The sequence below is a fragment of the Quercus robur genome, chromosome 3 (genome assembly GCF_932294415.1).
Source record: "Quercus robur chromosome 3, dhQueRobu3.1, whole genome shotgun sequence".
Classification (NCBI taxonomy): domain Eukaryota; kingdom Viridiplantae; phylum Streptophyta; class Magnoliopsida; order Fagales; family Fagaceae; genus Quercus; species Quercus robur.
The window spans coordinates 67158678-67178742 of record NC_065536.1 but is presented as its reverse complement, the minus strand read 5'-3'; the positions used below and the strand labels follow the sequence as shown (position 1 = coordinate 67178742).

The window sequence follows — 20065 nt, the reverse complement described above, 5'->3', positions numbered from 1 at the left end:
CTTCATCCAGTGCTCTTGTGGATTTCGTGCAATCAACGAAACGACACATGGCCATTGTAGGACGTATCATGCCACTGTCTCCTCCGGTGCACTAACCCAATCCCCTACAAGCCACCCCTGCAATGGTCAAGTCTCGGTCTGTGTCTCCTCCAGTGTATAAACCAAACCCTTTACAACCTACTCTTGCATGTTTAAAGCTAGAGCTCAAGCATGTTACTGACCAATTTCATACTTCATCCACTGTTTGACTAAATACTTTCTTTTATTATGTATAATGTTGTATTTTTTTTGTTCATGAACCACAGAATCAGCAATCCTTTTGGATTGTGTCTGACCACAACGCTAGCCATCTTAGGCTTCTACAAATGGTCACAAATCACTCAATCAAACTCTCTAACTTCTATATAGGTGTGTTTGAATATCGCTTATTTTAACTGAAAAATTATTGTTGAAAGTACTGTAAATAAAAATAAAAGTTAGTTGAAATAGTATAATAGAGCTCATAAGTTATAAATAGTGCCAAAAAGTACAATGAGGCTTATGAATAGTAATAAAAATAAACTGAACAGTAAAATAATTTTAATTTTTAATCCTAACCCAAAAACACACATAATTTATATAAAATGGGCGGTGCCAAATACATCGTGTTGTCTTGTTTTAGACGGAAGTAAGCTTAAACTTCTTGCAACCATGTCTACACCTCACATCATTCATTAGGACTTGAATGCAAAACAGACAAATTTATTCATCATGGCTTGGAAGTATTCATTCTTTAGTTCTAATTATTTCATTGTTTATTCTAGCAGTCCTTTCCCACTAGATATGATATATGATTGTGATATATGATTGCTGCCTAAGCTAGTTTAGAAAATCATAGGTCTCAATCCTTTGTTTTAGAGCTAACAGCTGCCTAATCCAAGTCAGCAGTCCAGTCTTGGTTTGCTTTCTAATCATACATTTGTTAAAGAGTAAGGAGAGCTCTCCATTTGGCATATGGAGAGTTGTGCTAAGCAAATAACCTGAATACTCTTGCACAATGTTAAAAAAAAAAAAAAAAAATACCAACATTTCCTCACTATAGCTTTGTTAGCCTGGTTCACAGTGGGGCAACAAATTGGTACATCATCATGCAGAAAATTGGAGATTTTAGTAGAAATCAGCTAGCTGCATCATACACAAGTCTTGGTCCAAATGTCAGATATTAATGGCTTTTTAGTTTTAGGATGTCAATTATCATGCCAGATTGATAGAATTACCTCGTTTTACCTTATGCTTGTGCTTGGCAAACTGTCTTAAGTTGAAAATTTCTCCCCCAACTTAATGAACAAGCAATTTTGACTAAAATTTATTATAATTTTGAGAGCACCTCAAAGTTGAGAGAATGAAAAAAATGTAGGGAAAGACCCAAAATAATAGTAATAAAAAAAAAAAAAGAATTGTCAATTTGGGATTAAAACTTGTTGGTGTTGTTGTATATTTTTGTGAGTGTCAAATTTTTAGTGTTATTACTAACATTAGTGTAATTTTGTCCCATTATATTAACTGAGAGGTGATGGATTCGAACTTAGATTTGTTAAATTGGAGAATCGAGTAATCTCACTGAATCACAGTTTTTTTTCCCCCATCTACATTACCTCAATCCAACTGAGTACCTGGCCATGATGAGGTCCCAAAATGGCACCATACCTATATCTAATGCTCTGCCTGAGGACTCTTAGGCCAAGTCGGAGATTGTTTCCGTGCTAGTAATGACTAATAAATGAACTTAAGGTGTGTTTAGGTTAGTTTAGTTTCTTTGCTTAGTTAAAACTTTTTAAAAAATTTTATTATAGTATAATGGTATTTTCATCGATTTTGAACAAGTACACATAAACCTTAAACAAAAAGTTAATATAAATAAATAAAACTTTTAAAAACTAAACACAAATAAATAAATATATAAAATTAACAAAAAAAAATAATAGTTAATACATCATGTTTCTTTTAATTGATTGATTGAAGTTAACCCAAATTGGTTTGACAGCCGCAATTTTGAGCATGACCATGACCTCAACTCCAACAGCCAGCCCAGTTTGCTCAAGTTGTAGACTTGTATTAACCCAGAATTGTAGAATATAATAAGCCCCATACATATGGCTAATTTTTTTTTAGCTGAGGGTATGTTAAAGTATACTTATACTTTAAAGAATGTAGAAAAAAAGAGATTTTTAAAAAGCTATATATAAAAGCTAAAAAATAAAAAACTGGCTTATAATTTATTCCACATTTTGATACTATTTGAATATAAACTTGGATTGTGTCCGGTGTATTAATTGCAGTAGAAACAATAGAATACGGGCATGTATTTAGTTCTAGACACATGTCTTGTTTTAGATACTTGTTTGCATCTTGACGTGTCCAGTGTACTAATACACTAGACACAAGTAGTATCCTTTGAACAATTTTTAATCTTTTTTTTTTTTTTTTTTTTGTGGTAAATAGACGATTTCATTAAACAACTAAACATAAACAAAAGGTTCGGTGCACATCCTATCAAAATGTACACCATTCAAGTCATCCTCAAACACTTTGCAAATGTCCACAGGTGGACTAATAAAAGAAATAAAATCACTTCCGGACAGCACCCATTCTAGCAAGCAAATCTGCACACCGGTTGGCTTGACGATAGCAATGTTTGAATTGGATTTGTTGGAAGCGTGCTGCCAAGTGTCTGTAATCATCCAGTAAGGGAGAGACAATGTTATTTGCATACTCATTGTTCTTCAAGACTTCCACCACGACTTGAGCATCCAATTCAACAACAAGGGCTTCAATATTTAAATTGCAGCAAAGAATAAGGCCCTTTCGTAGCCCCCATAACTCTGCTGTGAAGCTATTTGTTGAACCAACATATCTAGTAAAACCCGCAATCCACTCCCCTTGATCATCCCTTACTAAGCTGCCACAACCAGCTCCATCCGCCCCTCTCAACCATGAACCATCAGTATTAAGTTTCTTCCAACCCAACGGCGGCCTTTCCCATCGAATACTCCTATTAATTTTCCGGTTTGAGCTCCTTGGAGAGTGCACACAATATATGAATTCCAAGACTTGGTTCAAAATATCCTTAGACAGATTATGATTCACCCTTTTCCCCTTAAAAACATCCATATTCCGATTTAACCATACACCACACAGCAAAAGAGAAGGTAATTTTCCAGGGAGGTTTTTCTTGGGCACGGCTACACTTGACTTTCCCATTGAGGTTGATCCAATCTTGGAGATTACTCCTCCAAAATTCCTGATTAGTTATACTCACACCTAGCTACATCCAAACTCCCTTAACCCAATCATAATCTCCAATGGCATGGATGATTGTTTCAAGTTCTTTATGGCAGATTGGGCATACCTCATCAACTTCCACCCCTCTTCTAGCAAGGCAACTCATTACACCTATGCTGTTATGCTGACATCTCCATAGGAAAGTTTTGATTTTAGGCAGCGTTTCAAGCTTCCAAATCCACCCAAAATCAAAGGGCTGAATAGCTTCCTCAGCCGTGGCAATAGAATAAGCACTCTTGAGGTCAAAGGTACCCCTTGGATTGCCCGACCATGCTAGCTTATCTTGCCCTCTACTCGTACAAGAAATGGGGATGGCTTGGATTAAGGATTTGACCTTGAAAGGGAGATCGAAAGGAATCCGCCCCCAATCCTAACTAAAATCTGAAAGAATCTCACAAACCTTCCATTGGTCAGCTCCTTGGGTTAAAGGACCTTGAATCATACAACGGAGAGGCCCTTTGCCCGTCCAATTATCCCACCAAAACCGGAGATTACTATCCCTACCAATCGTCCACATGCTCCCCTCATTAAAAGTACCTTTCCCTTTCTTAACTGCTTTCCAAATTTGTGAACATGGCAACTTGTCTGCATTGGCTGAACTGATTCTCCTTTGGTTGCAGTACTTATGCCTTAAAACCCGGGCCCATAAAGCTTCTTTTTCAACATTCAACCTCCAATTAAGCTTGGCTAGTAAGGCGGTGTTTCTGCCCTTAGCATTTTGCAAACCAAGGCCGTCTACCTCCTTCGGTTTTGTTACCTTTTGCCACCCAACCCAGTGAATCTTCTTGGACGACTCCGTCGACCCCCAAAGAAAATTTCTATTCACCCGATCAACTCCCTCTAGGATTTTATTTGGAATGTAGGTGCATTGCATGACATATGCAGGAATAGCCGCTGAAGAAGCTTGAATAAGGATTGCCCGACCAGCCAAGGAGAGCAAGTTAGCTTTCCAACCCGCTAATGTATACTTCACCTTATCAAGAATGTAGTTAAATTCTTGAGAAGAAGAACTAGGGTGCTTAATAGGAATTCCAAGGTACTTGCCAAGCGACGGTGTTGAGGCAAATCCAAGGATATCACAGAACAACTCCCTCGAGTCCCTATCCACATTTGGTGAGAAATAAACTCTAGACTTAGAGGCACTCATTGATTGACCCGAGGCATTGCAGAAAGCATCAATGACATCCCTTACAGCCGAGCAATTGATGTGGTCAGCTTTGGCCAATAATACCAAATCATCTGCAAAAAATAAATGAGAAAAGGCCGGCCTGCCACACGAAGCCTTAACAGGCTGCCAAAGATTAGCATTACATTCCTCTTCAATGAGTTGACCAAGAAATTCCATGCATAGGATGAATAAATATGGAGATAGCGAGTCTCCCTACCTTATGTCTCTCGAAGGATAGATCGAGTCAAGAGCTTCTCCATTAAATAAAATAGAGGTCGAAACTGTGGATATGCAACTTATAATAACGTCAATCAAATCAGCCGGCAAATTTGCCCTAATGAGCATATCTTTTATGAAACTCCACTCAAGTTTGTCATAAGCCTTTTCAAGATCAATCTTAATGGCCATGTACCCCGCCTTTCCTCTCTTCTTACTGAGAGTGTGAATGATTTCCTGCACTATAATTACATTATCAATGCCTTTCCTTCCCGGGACAAAAGCTGTTTGGAGGGGGGAAATGAGCTTATCTAAGAAAGGTATAAGCCTAGAAACAATAATCTTTGTGATAATCTTATACACGGTGTTGCACAAGCTAATAGGCCTATAATTATTCAACGTCTCAGGGCTTTGAATCTTAGGAATTAAAGCAATAAGAGTTCTATTCAAGTATTCCGGCACAGAATTTTCCGCAAACACCTTCTTTACCACATCAACCACTGAATTACCCACAATCAACCAAAATCTATGAAAAAAACCAGCATGCAGCCCATCCGGTCCCGGGGCTTTGAAAGCTTTAAGAGACCATAGGGCAGCTTTTATCTCTTCCTCCAATGCAACCCCACCAATATTCTCTCTCTCCTCATTCATTAAGCTAGCTTGCCATTGGGATATATCGGGAGCACCTCGAGAGCCCGAAACAAAGGAAGAGGTATAAATCCCATTGAAACCGCTTCTAAAGACCTCCTTAATAACACTCTCCTCATGTACCCACTACCCTACAGAATCCTTGATAGCTAAGATCTGATTTCTTTTACTTCAAACAAGGGTGGATACATGGTAAAAGGTAGTGTTACATGACCATGAACTCAACTCCAGCAGCCAGCCCAGTTTGCTCAAGTCATAGACTTGTATTAGCCCAGAATTGTAGAATATGATAAGCCCTACACATGTTGCTAAATTTTTTTTACTGAAAGTATACTTATACTAAAAAAGAAAAAAGAAAGAAAAGAAAAGAAAAGAAAAATGAGGTTTTAAAAAGCTATATATAAAAGCTAAAAAACTAAAAATTAGCTTAAAATTTAGGGTCATGTTAACAAGTGCCCTTAAAGTATTTGTTAACAATCCAGTTAAAGAAAGTTTTTATGGGAAAAGAAAAAAAAATTTAATGTTTTGATAACTTTTTTCATTTCTTATAAAAGTGATGTTAAAACTTTCATAAAATGAATTGTTAACCAATACTCTAAGAGCACTCGTTAGCATTTCCCTAAAATTTATTCCACATTTTGACATTATTTGAATATAAACTTGGATTATAGTGGAACATTAAAATACGGACATGTGTTAAGTTCTAAACACATGTTCGGTTTTAGACACTTATCTACATTTCAATATGTCCAGTGTACTAATGCACTGGACACAAGCCGTATCCTTTGAACATTTTTTAATCTGCTATTGGCTTCACACATGTCCACATTTCGGCATACTTAATGTACTAATGCACTAAACACAAACCATATCCTTTAAACATCTATTGATATGTATTTGGACCATCACTTATGCACAGGTTCACTTGGTACTTATTGAAAAGTACCGAGTGCGTGAAAAAAATGTGCAATCTAGTGTTTTTGCTCAAATATGCATCAACGTATATATATATGTGTGACATTTTCGGCTTTTACCTGAGTAGTGGATCTAGGCTAAACCAAACATGAATGATTGTCTATTTTTTTACCTTTAACAAGCAACACATGGCAATGAAACGAGTGTAGAGGGAATCTTTCAACTCCAACATCAAAATCAATGACGCGTCCCACCAAATCATATTACAAAGATATTTTTTTCTCAAACACCTTTCTACCTCTTATTGAACTTTGTGCTCCGTACGATGTGTCGTTTTTTTAACTTTTACATGTGAATTGTGAAAGTATTCATTTTTTTTAATGGGGTGTGTAATAAACTTATATAAACTAGTAATTGTTCCTCAAAAAAAAAAAAAAAACTAGTAATTTAAAAATAATATAAAAAAAACTAACAAAATTGTTTTGGCATATGTCCTAATTAACAATATCTATTAAGTTCTTATTTCCTATAAATGAATGCTAAGAAACTTAAATGAAATAAAAAAATGTGGTTGAACATCAAATAGAGATTTTTTTTATTAAATAAAAGATTTTGGGTTTAAATCATGTCTACACAAAAAAGAGATTTAAATTTTATTATATCTATAAAACAAAATGGAGGTGCTAAATTTATTAATATGTATTGATGAGAAATTACACTTTTTATTTTATTTAAAATTTGGACCCTAATGTTACATATCATTTTGATTTAAGTCATTTCGTCTATACATTGTGATAAGGTGTCCATAAATGCCACCTCAACTCAAAAATGGCACGTTATGAATCCAAAATTTGAAGCAAAAATGTGTAAAATCAAAATTACCATGAATTTTAAGTGTGTAAATTGCATTAGTCTATATTTCATTACCCCTCAATTTAAATAGTCCAGCTTCAAGATTATATAATTATATTTTTAGACAGGTATATATATAGAGACACATAATACAACATAAATTTAAATCGACTTTAATGTTCAATAACATATTATTAATTTTAGGCCTAGTTCATTTAATTGTCGAGTCTAAACTTAGACTTGAATTTAACTTATTTTTTAAACAAATAAACGTAAATAATTTTTTTTCTTTTTCTGACTTGAGTTCAAGCTCCTAGTAAGCAACTGGATTCATTTATAGTCAATGCTTCTTTTGATTGATTACACCCAAATGGCCCACCAAAAGATCCTCTTATCATAAAAATTCACAAGGAAATCTTGCAAGTATCGTATACCTTTGCAACTTGCATTATTGTAAAACACAATCAAACATTAAAAAATACGTACGAGTGTAGAGAGAGAGTGGTCGCACTCACTTCACTTCACTTCACTTAGGGGGGTGAATGCATCATGTACTGAGTACTAACTCATCAAAGTGAGGACCACTATCCCATTTCAAAAACTACGTTGTCAATCTTTAGGCATTCGACACGTGGCAACTGTACCAACGCCAACGTAGTACTTGGTCTTTTTTTATTTATTTATTTATTTATTATTATTTTTTTATTTTATTTTATATATTTTATAAGATATATCAATGTTGTGCAACTTGGATGGTTGGGTCCCACTTCTTAACACATGACATGCCTCTTGTCAGAGGGACCACGTGCTTCACACATGTTCCTCGCTGATTTAAGGTCACCCAGTTCCGCGTTGACTTCTTTGCTAATTAGACTGTAGTCAAATAAAAAAAATAATGCAAGGGTAGTCCTCTTAAGTTTCTTCAAATTTTGAGTTCTTTTGGGTTTCGTTTATTTTGTTAAAACTGAAATTTTTTTGCTAAAATTACTGTAGATAAAAGTAAAAATTAGTTGAAATAGTATAGAGAGACTCATGAATAGTATAAAAAAGTGCAGTGAAACTCATAAATAGTAGCAAAAATAAGTTGGCAAATATAATCTTTGCCAAACGGACACTTCATTTCAGTTATCTAATTTTCAAGTTTATCAACTTTGGTCATATGTCGTGGTTAATTTTTCAATTTTTTAGATTTTTCTTCAAATATTTTAAATTAAAAAAAAAATTCAATTAATGATTGAAAAATATTTTCCAGTTTTTTTTTTTTTCAAAAAATTTTAACAAAAGTTGACAAAAAGACTTTAATTGAATAAATATGAAACTTAAAGGATTGAAATGAACGAAAGTAAAGTTAGAAAACTGAAATGAAATTTGAAAAAACTTAGAGAACCAGTTTTGCATTTTAACATATATTGTACACTAGTAATATAAAAAATTTAATGAATAATTGTACTGGTAAATGGTAATGAATAAAATCTAGGGAAAAATCGAGTTTCACATCTAATTTCATAACATACTAAAGCGATTGAAGTGGGTGGTTGATAGTGATACTTCAATGACTCATAATTGACAACTTCATCAAGCTGTCAAATTTAACTTCATCAAGCTGTCAAATTAAAGTGTGTGTTTAGAGAATGATTATAATATAAGCTAGATTTTTATTTATTTTATGTACTGTTGGTGGATTTAAGATTACCTTTTGTCTTAGTTTTATTTCAAATAATACAACGTTCTACTTTTTAAAAATAAATTAGTTTTAAATTTTATTTGTCTCAAATTGTGTAAAATAAGCTATAAAAAATAAACCATTCTCAAACGGATACTTGATGTGTTCATATGGTTATTAGATTATATTTGGTGCAGTGAGTTTCAAGTAACTTAAAGTCCTTTGTTATTCAATAAAAAACTTGGAGTTGAATCCAATTTAAACAAGTGTCTTGATTCAGTGGAAAAGAACAATGAATGGAAGTTATAAGTTTCAAACGTTATTGCATATTAAAAAGAAAAATATTGCAATTATTATTTTTTTTTTGGTTAACCAAATATTGCAATTATTGTACCACTACTTTCCCACTTATCGATTACTAATACGGTCTCTATCATGTACTAGCAACAATATACCACTTTAATGGTTTTGTAGAAAAAAGATGAAATCTTTCTGTTACTAGATTTATTGTTTTTTCATTGTGATCAAAAGTATGGTCATATAAATAAAGGGATGGATTAGCTTGATTGCTGACCAGTTTTTTGGAATATAGAATAGTAATATAGTTTGAAAAGTTAATTTGGAGGTGTGTAGAAAAAGTACGGGGTTGTTCTCAATAAGTTAGGCCGAAGATTCGAACTCAAGCAAGATATTTCGTACCATTAACAAAGATATTAAATTGGGATTACATAGACTTCTTTCATCACTTAATCATTCTTTGAAAAAGAAAAGGACAATCTTAGATATGCTTTTGATCTTTAAATTTCAAAATTATATATTTATTTATTTTTAGGTTTAACAAATTATAACATGCGACAATTAAGGAAGACATGAAACATGCCATTCAGCTTATTATCTCTTCTTTCTGTGTGTGTGAGAATAATATAAGTATATAACTAACTTCCAAATTTCACCTTAGAAAATATACAAATGATTTTCCAACATTTTATTTATTTATTTTAGTTTGAATGTAGAGTAAACTAAATAAATTTGACTTTTAATTTAAATAAATTGTTATGTTGATTTGAAAGAATTTTGTTTCAAACCATGAAAATGTAACTTTTTACAAGTAATACAAGCAACGACTTTTTACAATACATATTTTTTGAATTGTAATAATTTTTTTTTTAATAGAAAAGGTGTTCATATTATCGATAAGAAACCTAATTTGTTTTTATCAACACAAAACATGTAAACAAAACTCACCTATCAATTAAATCTAACAATTCTAATTCGACCGAGTTGGGTTAGAGCACTCATATTAATGCTTGTATGATAGAGAAAGGAGCACATTTTAGCCAATCAAGTAAAAAATTCACTCATATTAAGTTATGCAAAATTGTATAAAAATATATACAACTACAGTATAAGCACCTATGTTAGTAGGTGTATAATAGAAAAATGTATAAATTTTACATATTTATCTTTAAAAATAACCCACAAGTATCATGTGTATAATTATATAAATTTACAAGTTTTCTATCATAACTATGTAAATTTATACTAATACTATTCATTTTACATTTAGTCTTTTATTCTTTTTTACGTATCATGAGAATAAAAGAATAAAAAATTTAAAAAAATTTACTATTTTAATGAAATATAATATAAAATAAATAATCTAGCATAAATTCTTATGCTAAAATTAAAATAAAAAGAAATTTTTATGAGAGTGTTTTAATAGTTTGGGTGAGTCATGCAACCCGACCCACGTGTACCTAAAAAGATTGCTCAATATAGAAAGAAAAAAAAAAAAAAAAAGTGTGTGTGACGTATATAGAAAGAGAGAGTGGGAGAATCTAGAGGACAGCTAAGTGGAGAGAAGTAAAAGTGGACCAAACCTCAACACCCACGTGTCGAATTCTCAGAACGGAAGGGACGCGTGGCCTGTTTTCCCTGTAATTCTCTTTCCACGACACGTGTTTCCGCAGTTCCCCCCACAAAAGCACAACTTGATTGTTTGATTTTTGTTGTTGTTGTTGTTTGTAAAAAGGACTAAAGAGACGCCAAAAAAAAAAAAACACATCTCTAGCTCCTACTATTTCCACTATTTACTCTATTCTATCTTATAGTGGAATTGGATTTACTCAAAAAAAAAAAAAAATAGTGGAATTGGATTTTTTAAAAAATTTTTGATTGGAAAATGTAAAAAATGATTTATTGTAAAATTTACTTAATATAAAATTGGTATAAATTGATGGAATAATTGAAAATATGACTAAAGTGACAAAAGTTAGTTTTATTGATTCTACCCCTTATAAAATTGATCAAAAATCTGAAAAAATATGAATTTATTAGCATAAAATTGTTTTTTAATAAACACCTTCTGATACCGGTTAACACTTAACACTATCTTTTATTTTTTTTTTATTTTTTTTTTTTGTGTGGGTGGGAAACCGATAAAATATATTTTACTATTCCATTTGAGGATAATAATAAGATAATAAAACAAAGTTTGTGTCAGAAAGACCACGTGTCTATTTATAGCCCTCTTGTGATTGCCACTTGGCTCATTAAAGTTTTTTTTTTTTAAGGGTCTTTTGGGAACATAAAAAAGTACACTTTTATTTTGTTTCCCTCACAATCCCAAGATACTTTCTTGCTTTTGTTTTCTTTGTAACTGATGCTAAAAAAAAATATATATTGTGAAAAAGGTGTAAAACTCATTAAAATTGTAATTAACATATAAAAGTGAGGTCTCTTCCAATCCAATTTGACATGCTAACAATTTATAGATGTATATTAAATTTGAATTTGGTAAAAACAATGTGTAAAACCCATGTTTTACATTATTTAATAAAAAATTGGTACATTATTTTATTACTTAAAATTCAATACATTATACCACAAATAATAACATCTTAATAAATTTAAAGTTAAGTTGGATTTTCAAATGGGTATTAGAATTGATTGAGTGTAGCTATGCCTATTCTTTAATATGTAATATTGTAATATGATAATGTGGCATGTTGAGATTGAAGTTAATAAAACTTGGGTTTTACACTACATTCTTATAAAATTTAATCTCATATATATTTATTTTGCTATTGTTATTAATGTGGCATTAATCACATTTTTTGTTACATAAATATATAACCATTTTATAGTAAAATTTATAATAACTTTTTTCTTTTTTTTTATTATTCTCTCAATGAGTTCTTAATTATTTGTAGATTGCACCAAATTATTTCAAATTATCATTTAGCGTTTGGATTAACCTTTTACTAAAGCTTATATTTATTTATGTACTTAAAATTAGTATAAAAAGGCCATTATACAACACAAGTAAATTACTTAGCGTGCGTATGGATTTGACATTTTGCCCAATTCATGCGTTTTGCCTTTTTTTTTTTTAGGTCTTATAGGTAGTGTTCACTTTTCCACTAAACTTAGCAAAACATAAATTTTTAGGTAAATTTGGGTCTCACAGTACTATTTATACTTTTAAAAATTATTTTGTTATAATATTTTTAGTAATAAATTTTTAATTTTTAATAAATAAACGATATCTAAACACACTTTTAATCAAAAGAAGAGAAATAATTTAAACGTACGTAATAAATAACACAATAAATATGTAGTTTTTTTTGGGAGAAACCAATAAATATGTAGTTAAGTTAACATACACCACGTACACAATCAATCAAAGTAAATAAAATAAAAAAAAAAGGATTTTTTTTTTTCTCAAATAAGACGTGTTTGTTCTATAGCTCTGTTAATGATCGCCACTTGTTTGAGTCTCACAGCTACTTTTTTTTTCGTGAAGGGCAATTGTGGGAACATTGTAAGTACACACACTTTTTTATTTTTTCATGGGTCTGATTAATGTGTGTTTTTTGTCATACATTAACCATTCATTTTAAAATTTTTTTTATAAAAAATTGAAAAAGTTATTAAAACAATTAATTATTTTTTCGTTTTTTATAATTTTTTTTCTAAAATAGTTTAATTAATCCATCTTTTTATTACTAAGTATTTTCACAAAACCAAAATTTTAGTTCCTACTTTTGTACCTTTTGTTTTTCCCAGTTTTGTTTAACTGTCTTTCTTTTCATGTTTTCTGTTTCCTCTCTCTCTCTCTCTCTCTCTCTCTGTGCTTCACTCTTTAAAGACTGTACCTTTTATTTTTTTCCCACTTGAAATTTGTTTGTAAATAACATAAATATTCGAAATAAGAGAGGCAGAGAGACAGAGTCAGAGAGAGTTTCAAAGGTTTCTGTTTTGGTTTTTTGGATTATTTCTGATTTGGGTTTTGCTTAAAAGCCTTGATTTTTTTTATTGGGTTGGTATCTAGATTAAGCAATATTGAGTGCAAGTTTGGATTTTTAATCATGAGTTTAGCTGAAACAGATCACAGACTTCTTGTTGTTGTGTTAAACCGGCAGAGATATAGATATTAGTTGCTGAAGAAGCAAAAAAAAAAAAAAGTTAAATATATTTTTTTGTTCTGTTTTCTCTGTTTTTATGATACAAATGGGTGAAGCTAGTGAAGAAGCTAGAAGAAGAGCAATGGAAAGTCTTTCTTTGGAAATAGAGAAGTACCCAAGAGATCTATTGCAGAGATTTACGTGTATGAGCAGCAACACACAGAAACAGAAATCCAATGAAGAAGAAGAGGAAGAAGAGGAAGAGGAGATTGAGCTGAATCTGGGTTTATCATTAGGTGGTCGATTTGGTGTTGATAAGAGCAAGAAGGGGCTGATAAGGTCGTCTTCTATAGACATGTCATATAGGAACACAATAGATGTGTCGTATAGGACTAATACGACAGTGCTGACAAGGACTTCTTCTCTTCCTACAGAGACAGAGGAGGAGTGGAGGAAGAGGAAGGAGTTGCAGACATTGCGGCGAATGGCGGCGAAGAGAAGGCGGTCGGAGAAGCAGAGGAGTTGTAAGGCTGAGAGGGAAGAGGAGAGGAAGGAAATTGAGAGTCCAGTGGGATTGAATTTGAGAGATAGGCAACTGTCTCTTTCTCTGCCTGTGGCTATGGCTAATAGGCTTAATTCCACTTTGTCTTTGCCTTTTGGGATGCCCCCTTGGGAGAGTAATAAACGTCTTCAAGCTCAAGGTATATTAATATTAGCATTTGTTTGTTTGTTTTGTAGTTTTTTTGTTTTCTTCCCTTTTTAAAATATATTTTAAGTGGGAAGAGGAATTCTAATCCTGTTGGGAAACACTAGAAGTAATATTAGCATTTGTTGTTTTATCTATGTGTATGCATTTAATTGGTGAGAGCTACATGTTGGATGTCTCTGTTGGAAACATTAGGAGTAATATTACAATTCTCAACAACTTGTGAAAAAGGTTGTGAATTCTTGTACACTTAAATTTCACCAAAAAAATTAGTTTGTTGAGAATTCATAATAAGGCTTGGTTGTTGTTGTAGTTTGAATTTTAAAATTTTGGTATGAATTGTTTAGTTAGATGGGTGGAATTGGACTAATTTTTCTTTTAAAGTTTGTTTGACTAGGTGTTCTGTTTGCTCTTGGAATTGGTGTTTGCAATTGATGTAGGGGATATTCTTCAGGTTTCATAAGTACACCAATATGATGATGATCTTTTTGTTTCAATGGGTGTTTCTTAAAATGTGCTTTCTAAGATTGTTTTAGATAGGAAAGACAGATTTTTTGGTTGCTGAGAAAATTGGGGAACAGAAAAAAGGAAATTGGACAATGAGTCATTCAAGACTACGAATCCCAATAGTTGTGTTATGACTGTTAAAGTCTGATTAAATGGGTTGCTTTTTTTTACTTTTCAAAAAGTAATTGGAAACATTGACTGAACAAAGAGATTCAAAGAATCAGTAAAATTATGTTCATCAATAGAAGAAGTTGAATACTACTTTTTTACTAAACATTAAACTGATTGTTCCCCTAAAGATGGAAAATGGGTTAAATTGAAATAATGCATGACCCTTAAGGGTCCACATGATATTGTATTCACAGTGATTGAACCCAAAACCAATGCTCATTGTGCTGTGCAATATACTAGATAGTTTAGTGGATGCTCCTGTTTGCTAATTTTAATTATGTGCTTTTATGCATAAACTAAGGAATAAGTAAAGAGCTAACTGTAGTTCCATTCCTTTATCAGGGAAAAAAACATTAAACTAGGTGGAGCTCACTTGAGTTGAATCCCTAAAAGTCTTGGTACCTTATCTGGATGCTTCTTAACTTTTAAGCAACCTGATGAGTCAGTTACATCAACTTGTTTTGACACTCAGTTTTACACCACTCAAACTAAAGAGGGAAGAGAGAGGTAGAGGCAATTTTCTTAATAAAGGAATTGCCTGAATCTGTGTTGTGTTATTATTGGTTGCCTGGTCCAATGATGGTGATGCAAACCCTTTGGCCATTCATTGGAACCCATCAAAGCTTCTGTGCACGATGATATGGAAACTCGTTTTTCCCTGTTACAAAGCTACTGTGTTGGATGTTACAGTTCTTGAGTCTGCCTTATAATGTACCCAAAATTACAAATTCTATGTTTATTTTCTGAATGAGTTCATATTTAAGATGATATTTTGATATTTATGAAGTGCTTGCATAAAATATGCCATATTAGATGGGTGTTAAGTTTACCATGATGTATAAAAGAAGAATAATAAATACTTCTGTATATTAGCCATGTTCCTGTCTCCTTGGTTTTGGAGGTTGTGCAGTCTGCTGCCTTGACACACCTCTACTCAGTAATCTACCAAAGATTATGTGACATATATTTGTTAGACATGCTCTGGCCACAACGGAGTTTGAAGATTGCTAACAAATGTAACCTCCAGGTCATTGTCATAAACATCTCAGCCCCTAGCCCTAGGTATGGATGAACAAGGAAAAGAAAGTGTCAATTTCTTAAGTAATTCAAACTTTGATTCTAGTTATACAAGTTGATGCTATTTCTAACTTTTTGGCCTGTGTCATGGATCCTTTAACTTGAATTTTCTCTCAAATTGGAGGAGGCAGTTTTCAATAATCTAAACCCCAAATTTGTCAATTTTTGGCCCTAGGGTCATTTTCTGTGATTGGTTCTTAAACGTTTTTCCATGTTTTCACTCACTGCATGCAACCAAGCTGTGTGTGATCTTCTTCTCAAAAAAAAAAAAAAAAAAAAAAAAAAAAAAAAAAAACTGTGTGATCTGTATCACCAAGTTCTTATGCCTGCCACTGTGTTGGTTTGCATGTGAAGGAAAGTGATAGATTAACTCCTCGTGTTTGTAGCTTATGGTATCATATTTTCGAAAAAATGAATTGGAGAATTCTTTTACTTTCAAATCAAGGTCCATATCAAATTTCAGATTGATAGTTCCCATGAGAAAAAGCATCTTGACCGTATAATTCCTTCTACTATTGCATTGTGACGTCTCTACCTAATCTGCACCGAGCTCATTGATGCTTGTCAAAATGATGACTTACTACATGCTTCAGAGAGGAATATTTACTGCATTTCTGTGTTTTCATTTCAGCCACACATACATTGTTAACATGTTCACTGTTGCTGGATCACCATTCTATTTTGAAAGGCATAATTTGTCCAATATGTGTTTTTGTGTATTTGAGTACATGATTTGTCCCTCTTAAAACTATGTGATCCTTGTAGGTGCTTGTTTGAACTTACACAAATTTTAGATATGAACCATCAAATAACTAGGGGCAGGTTTATTAAAGAGATCCTTAGACCAGATATGGAAGAGGTTGGTTTCCTGGTGGAAAGCAATGAGATGTATCCGAGTGGCTAGAAGGTGTTATGAAGATCATGCGCGCCATAGATTGCCATAGACAGGAACACACTGGTAAATATTGAAATTTGATGGTGATCATGAGAGAATGATACCAAATTTCTATTGCTCGGAAATTACTGCACAAGTAACTTTTGGAGAGAGTAGGTAGGTATACCAATTGATCGAGTATAGGGTAATTAGAAGATAAAAATTGGATTTTGGTTGAAAGTATAGTAACTGGTTTTTGTGACTGCTGATCCTTGCATGTGGACTAGATTGATTTAGTATCAAAATTTTGACAATTGTAATTCATATGAAGCCATGCACCAGCTAATTACAGTAGGTAGTGTAATTGAAGACTAACTTAGCTAATTACAAAATTTGATCAAGACTAGTGGTTTGTTCTCAGGCACAGAGACAGCACCACTGCTCATCCAAGACTGTTCTATATGCGTTCTATATGCAATTGTAGCAATTACTAATCATTTATGCTTCATAGGAAAAGTTAATTTTTTAATTCAATGTGAACATTCTTAATGCAATCTGGCAAGCTGCAAGTGATAATTATTGTGAATGTGGAAAAATAGAGGAGACTTTGCAGAGGATATAGGAGACACAGGTGTTTGAAAATCATTCTAGTGCTGTTTGGAAGGAAGTTGTATTTAATTGATGTTGCTTCACGTAGCACTCTGAATTCCTAATTAGTTTGAACTTGTTTGACTAAGGGAAAAAAGAAAGGGTTGAAACACCTTGAGCCAGTGGTCTTTGGACTTAAAAAGGAATCTCGTCCCCATAAAAGTATGATGTCATCAGTTCAATTCAAAGGATGATGTAATCAGTTCAATTTATATGGGAGTGTGAGTCCAATTTTCCTACCAAAAACAAAGGGGATGTGGTTAAAACTCCTTAAAACTTGACTAATTGTGTTTATATCAATAATTGAAAAGAAAAGATAGAATGAAAAGTATTCAAATTTCATGTCGCAAATGAAATAAGTGGACTATAATTTGTCAATGCATAGTTCTATTTGAGCTGTGTTGTATCATCTTTCTTGCTGTTTACAATTGGGTTAGCTTGTTTGACGGATGTCACTTTCTTTCTTTGACTTTTTTCCTTGTAGACATCCCGTGTACTAGGGTTGCATCCCTTCTCGCTTTTCTTTTAATGAATTTTTAACTATAAAAAACAAACTTTCTTCCTTTGCTCCTATGGGTGAAGAGTGAAGACTTATAAATGGTAATTACATAGTCGAATTTCTAAATGTTATACTGAAAGATGCTTAGCTTGAATTTCCAGCTATACTTAGCAAATATTACATCAAATTTTGGAGTTTGTTATCAATTTATTCTATGTTTGGTAAAGGAAATGATGTAATGAAGTACAAATTCGTAGTTTTATTTTCTTATTGGTTTTCCTATACCTACAGGATTGAGCACTTGTGGTGAAGCAAGAAGCTCTGCTAGTAATCAGTCCTCACAAGAGCGAAGCAATCAGGAGGCTGTAGGTTCTTCAAGTACAAAGGCAAATGAAAATCTGTGCAGAAGTTCCGCAGCAGAGATGGATTCTCCATCAAAGAAACCTGATTATGCAGAAAATAGAATGAAGGAGGTTGGGATGAATGCAATGGAAGATATGCCTTGTGTTTTCACAAAAGGAGATGGTCCTAATGGGAGAAGAGTAGATGGCATCCTATACAAGTATGGGAAGGGAGAGGAGGTGAGGATAATGTGTGTATGCCATGGAACCTTTCTCTCGCCGGCAGAGTTTGTCAAGCATGCTGGTGGTGGTGATGTTGCTCATCCACTTAGGCATATAGTTATAAACCCTTCTTCTACTTCCTTTCAGTGATGTTGGCTTCCTTGTCAATTTTCATCCCTTAAAAGAAGGGTTGTAGAATACATTAAATAGAAGAAAAGAAAATTTAGAAGTAACAGCCTTTTTTTGTTGTTTATTTTTTGTTAGGTTCTTCAAAGAGAACTGTTTTCTATAACTTTTGCTCATGTTATGGAAGAGATTATAAATGCATCTCTTAGCAGTCCTTTATTGACCTTTGTGCTTTCCCCCTCGTTTGTTTGAAAGCTGAGTGTGCATGGGAAATATAAAGAAGGCAAATAAGCAGGAACATGGTAACCTGCTGATAATTGTTTCTTTTGGAAAAAGCTAAATTACTACAAATTTTGCAACAAAATACTTACAAAGTAACGTGACAATGAATGGAGTTAGGAAATCTAATTTGCTAAGATTAATTTTAGTGAATTACAAATGTTTAATGTTTAATAATGCCTTTTGTGTTACTAAAATATTCTCTAAATTCAATAACTAATAGCCTTGCAAATTTTCTAGATATTAAAAACAAAAAATTTTAAAGAATGGTTAAACAGAGGAATGATTTTTTTTTTTTTTTAATTTTAATTTTCTATTATTATATTATTTTTATTTAAATTAACAAAAAGTTTGAAGCCGAAATTCTAACCCCCCGGAACTCATAACTCATAAGTCAATAGATCTCGAATTAATTGTTAACAATAACTATTAGTTATTTAAAAAAAAAAAAAATTAATGTTGATATGAACAAAAAGTGTGAAATTGAATTTTAATCCCTCATAACTCATAAATCAAGTAGATTTCCAATTGGTAATCAAATAAAAAAAAAAAAATGAAAGGATTACAAATTAACAATTCAACTTAAAAAAAAAAAAAAAAAATTTAAACAAAAGAACTAGAGCCCAATGTAAATTCATGCCTTACAAAAGATGGAGTATATTAGTAGTTGGATGGCATTAGGACATAAAAGTAGGATATGGTGATTTACATAAGCGTAATATTTAATTTTTTTGGTTAATAAATAGTTAATGGTAAAACTATTCTTATCTTTTCTTTTATTGCTCAAACTTAAATATCAAAAAAAAAAAAAAAAGGAAAAAAAAAAAAAAAGAGAAGCGCGAGATTACCAGAATACTACAAACACTAGGTATCAGGATACTACAAACACTTGGAGTGTATCCAGAGAAATAATTGAAGTGTAGTATACTACAAACACTGCATGAAAACGAAACATTATCAAATTGCACTATATAAACCTACAACACTCAGAGTGATAATCCAAATTCATTCTAATCAAATTCTTTGAGTGAGAGAGAGAAGCTAAAATGTCTTTCTATAGTAAGTTTCTGTTTTTATTTTATTTTTTTATTTTTTTTTTAAGTTAAATCTTGTTTGTTCTGTTCATTCTTTCATTGGATTAACTATGTTAGTCACCTTGTTTTGTTAATTCTAGTTTGTTTGCAATGTTATATGTGAGGAATTTGCATCTGTGCTAATTTTATTAGAGACCTTAAGTGCAGTATTTCTGTATTTGTATTATTTTATTAGAGATCTTAAGTGCATGCATATTACTATGTGATACTTTGTACCAGAAATATTCTGGATATATATATTTTTTTACATTAGACTGTCAGTGATTGATCACTATCCCGCATGGAAGAAAGGAGAGAGAGATAAGGAAAAAAAAAACTATAATATATTAGAG

The 20065-nt window shown here is 32.3% G+C and overlaps 1 protein-coding gene across 1 annotated transcript; it reads left to right on the top strand.

The window, feature by feature from the left end:
• The first annotated feature begins 12864 nt into the window (after positions 1-12864).
• Positions 12865-18583, top strand: LOC126719028 (ninja-family protein AFP3-like). The gene is made up of 2 exons (XM_050421514.1): positions 12865-13890; positions 17963-18583. Exons 1-2 carry the CDS (start codon positions 13287-13289, stop codon positions 18382-18384), a joined length of 1026 nt encoding a protein of 341 aa, XP_050277471.1. The 5' UTR covers positions 12865-13286; the 3' UTR covers positions 18385-18583.
• Positions 18584-20065: the final 1482 nt, after the last annotated feature.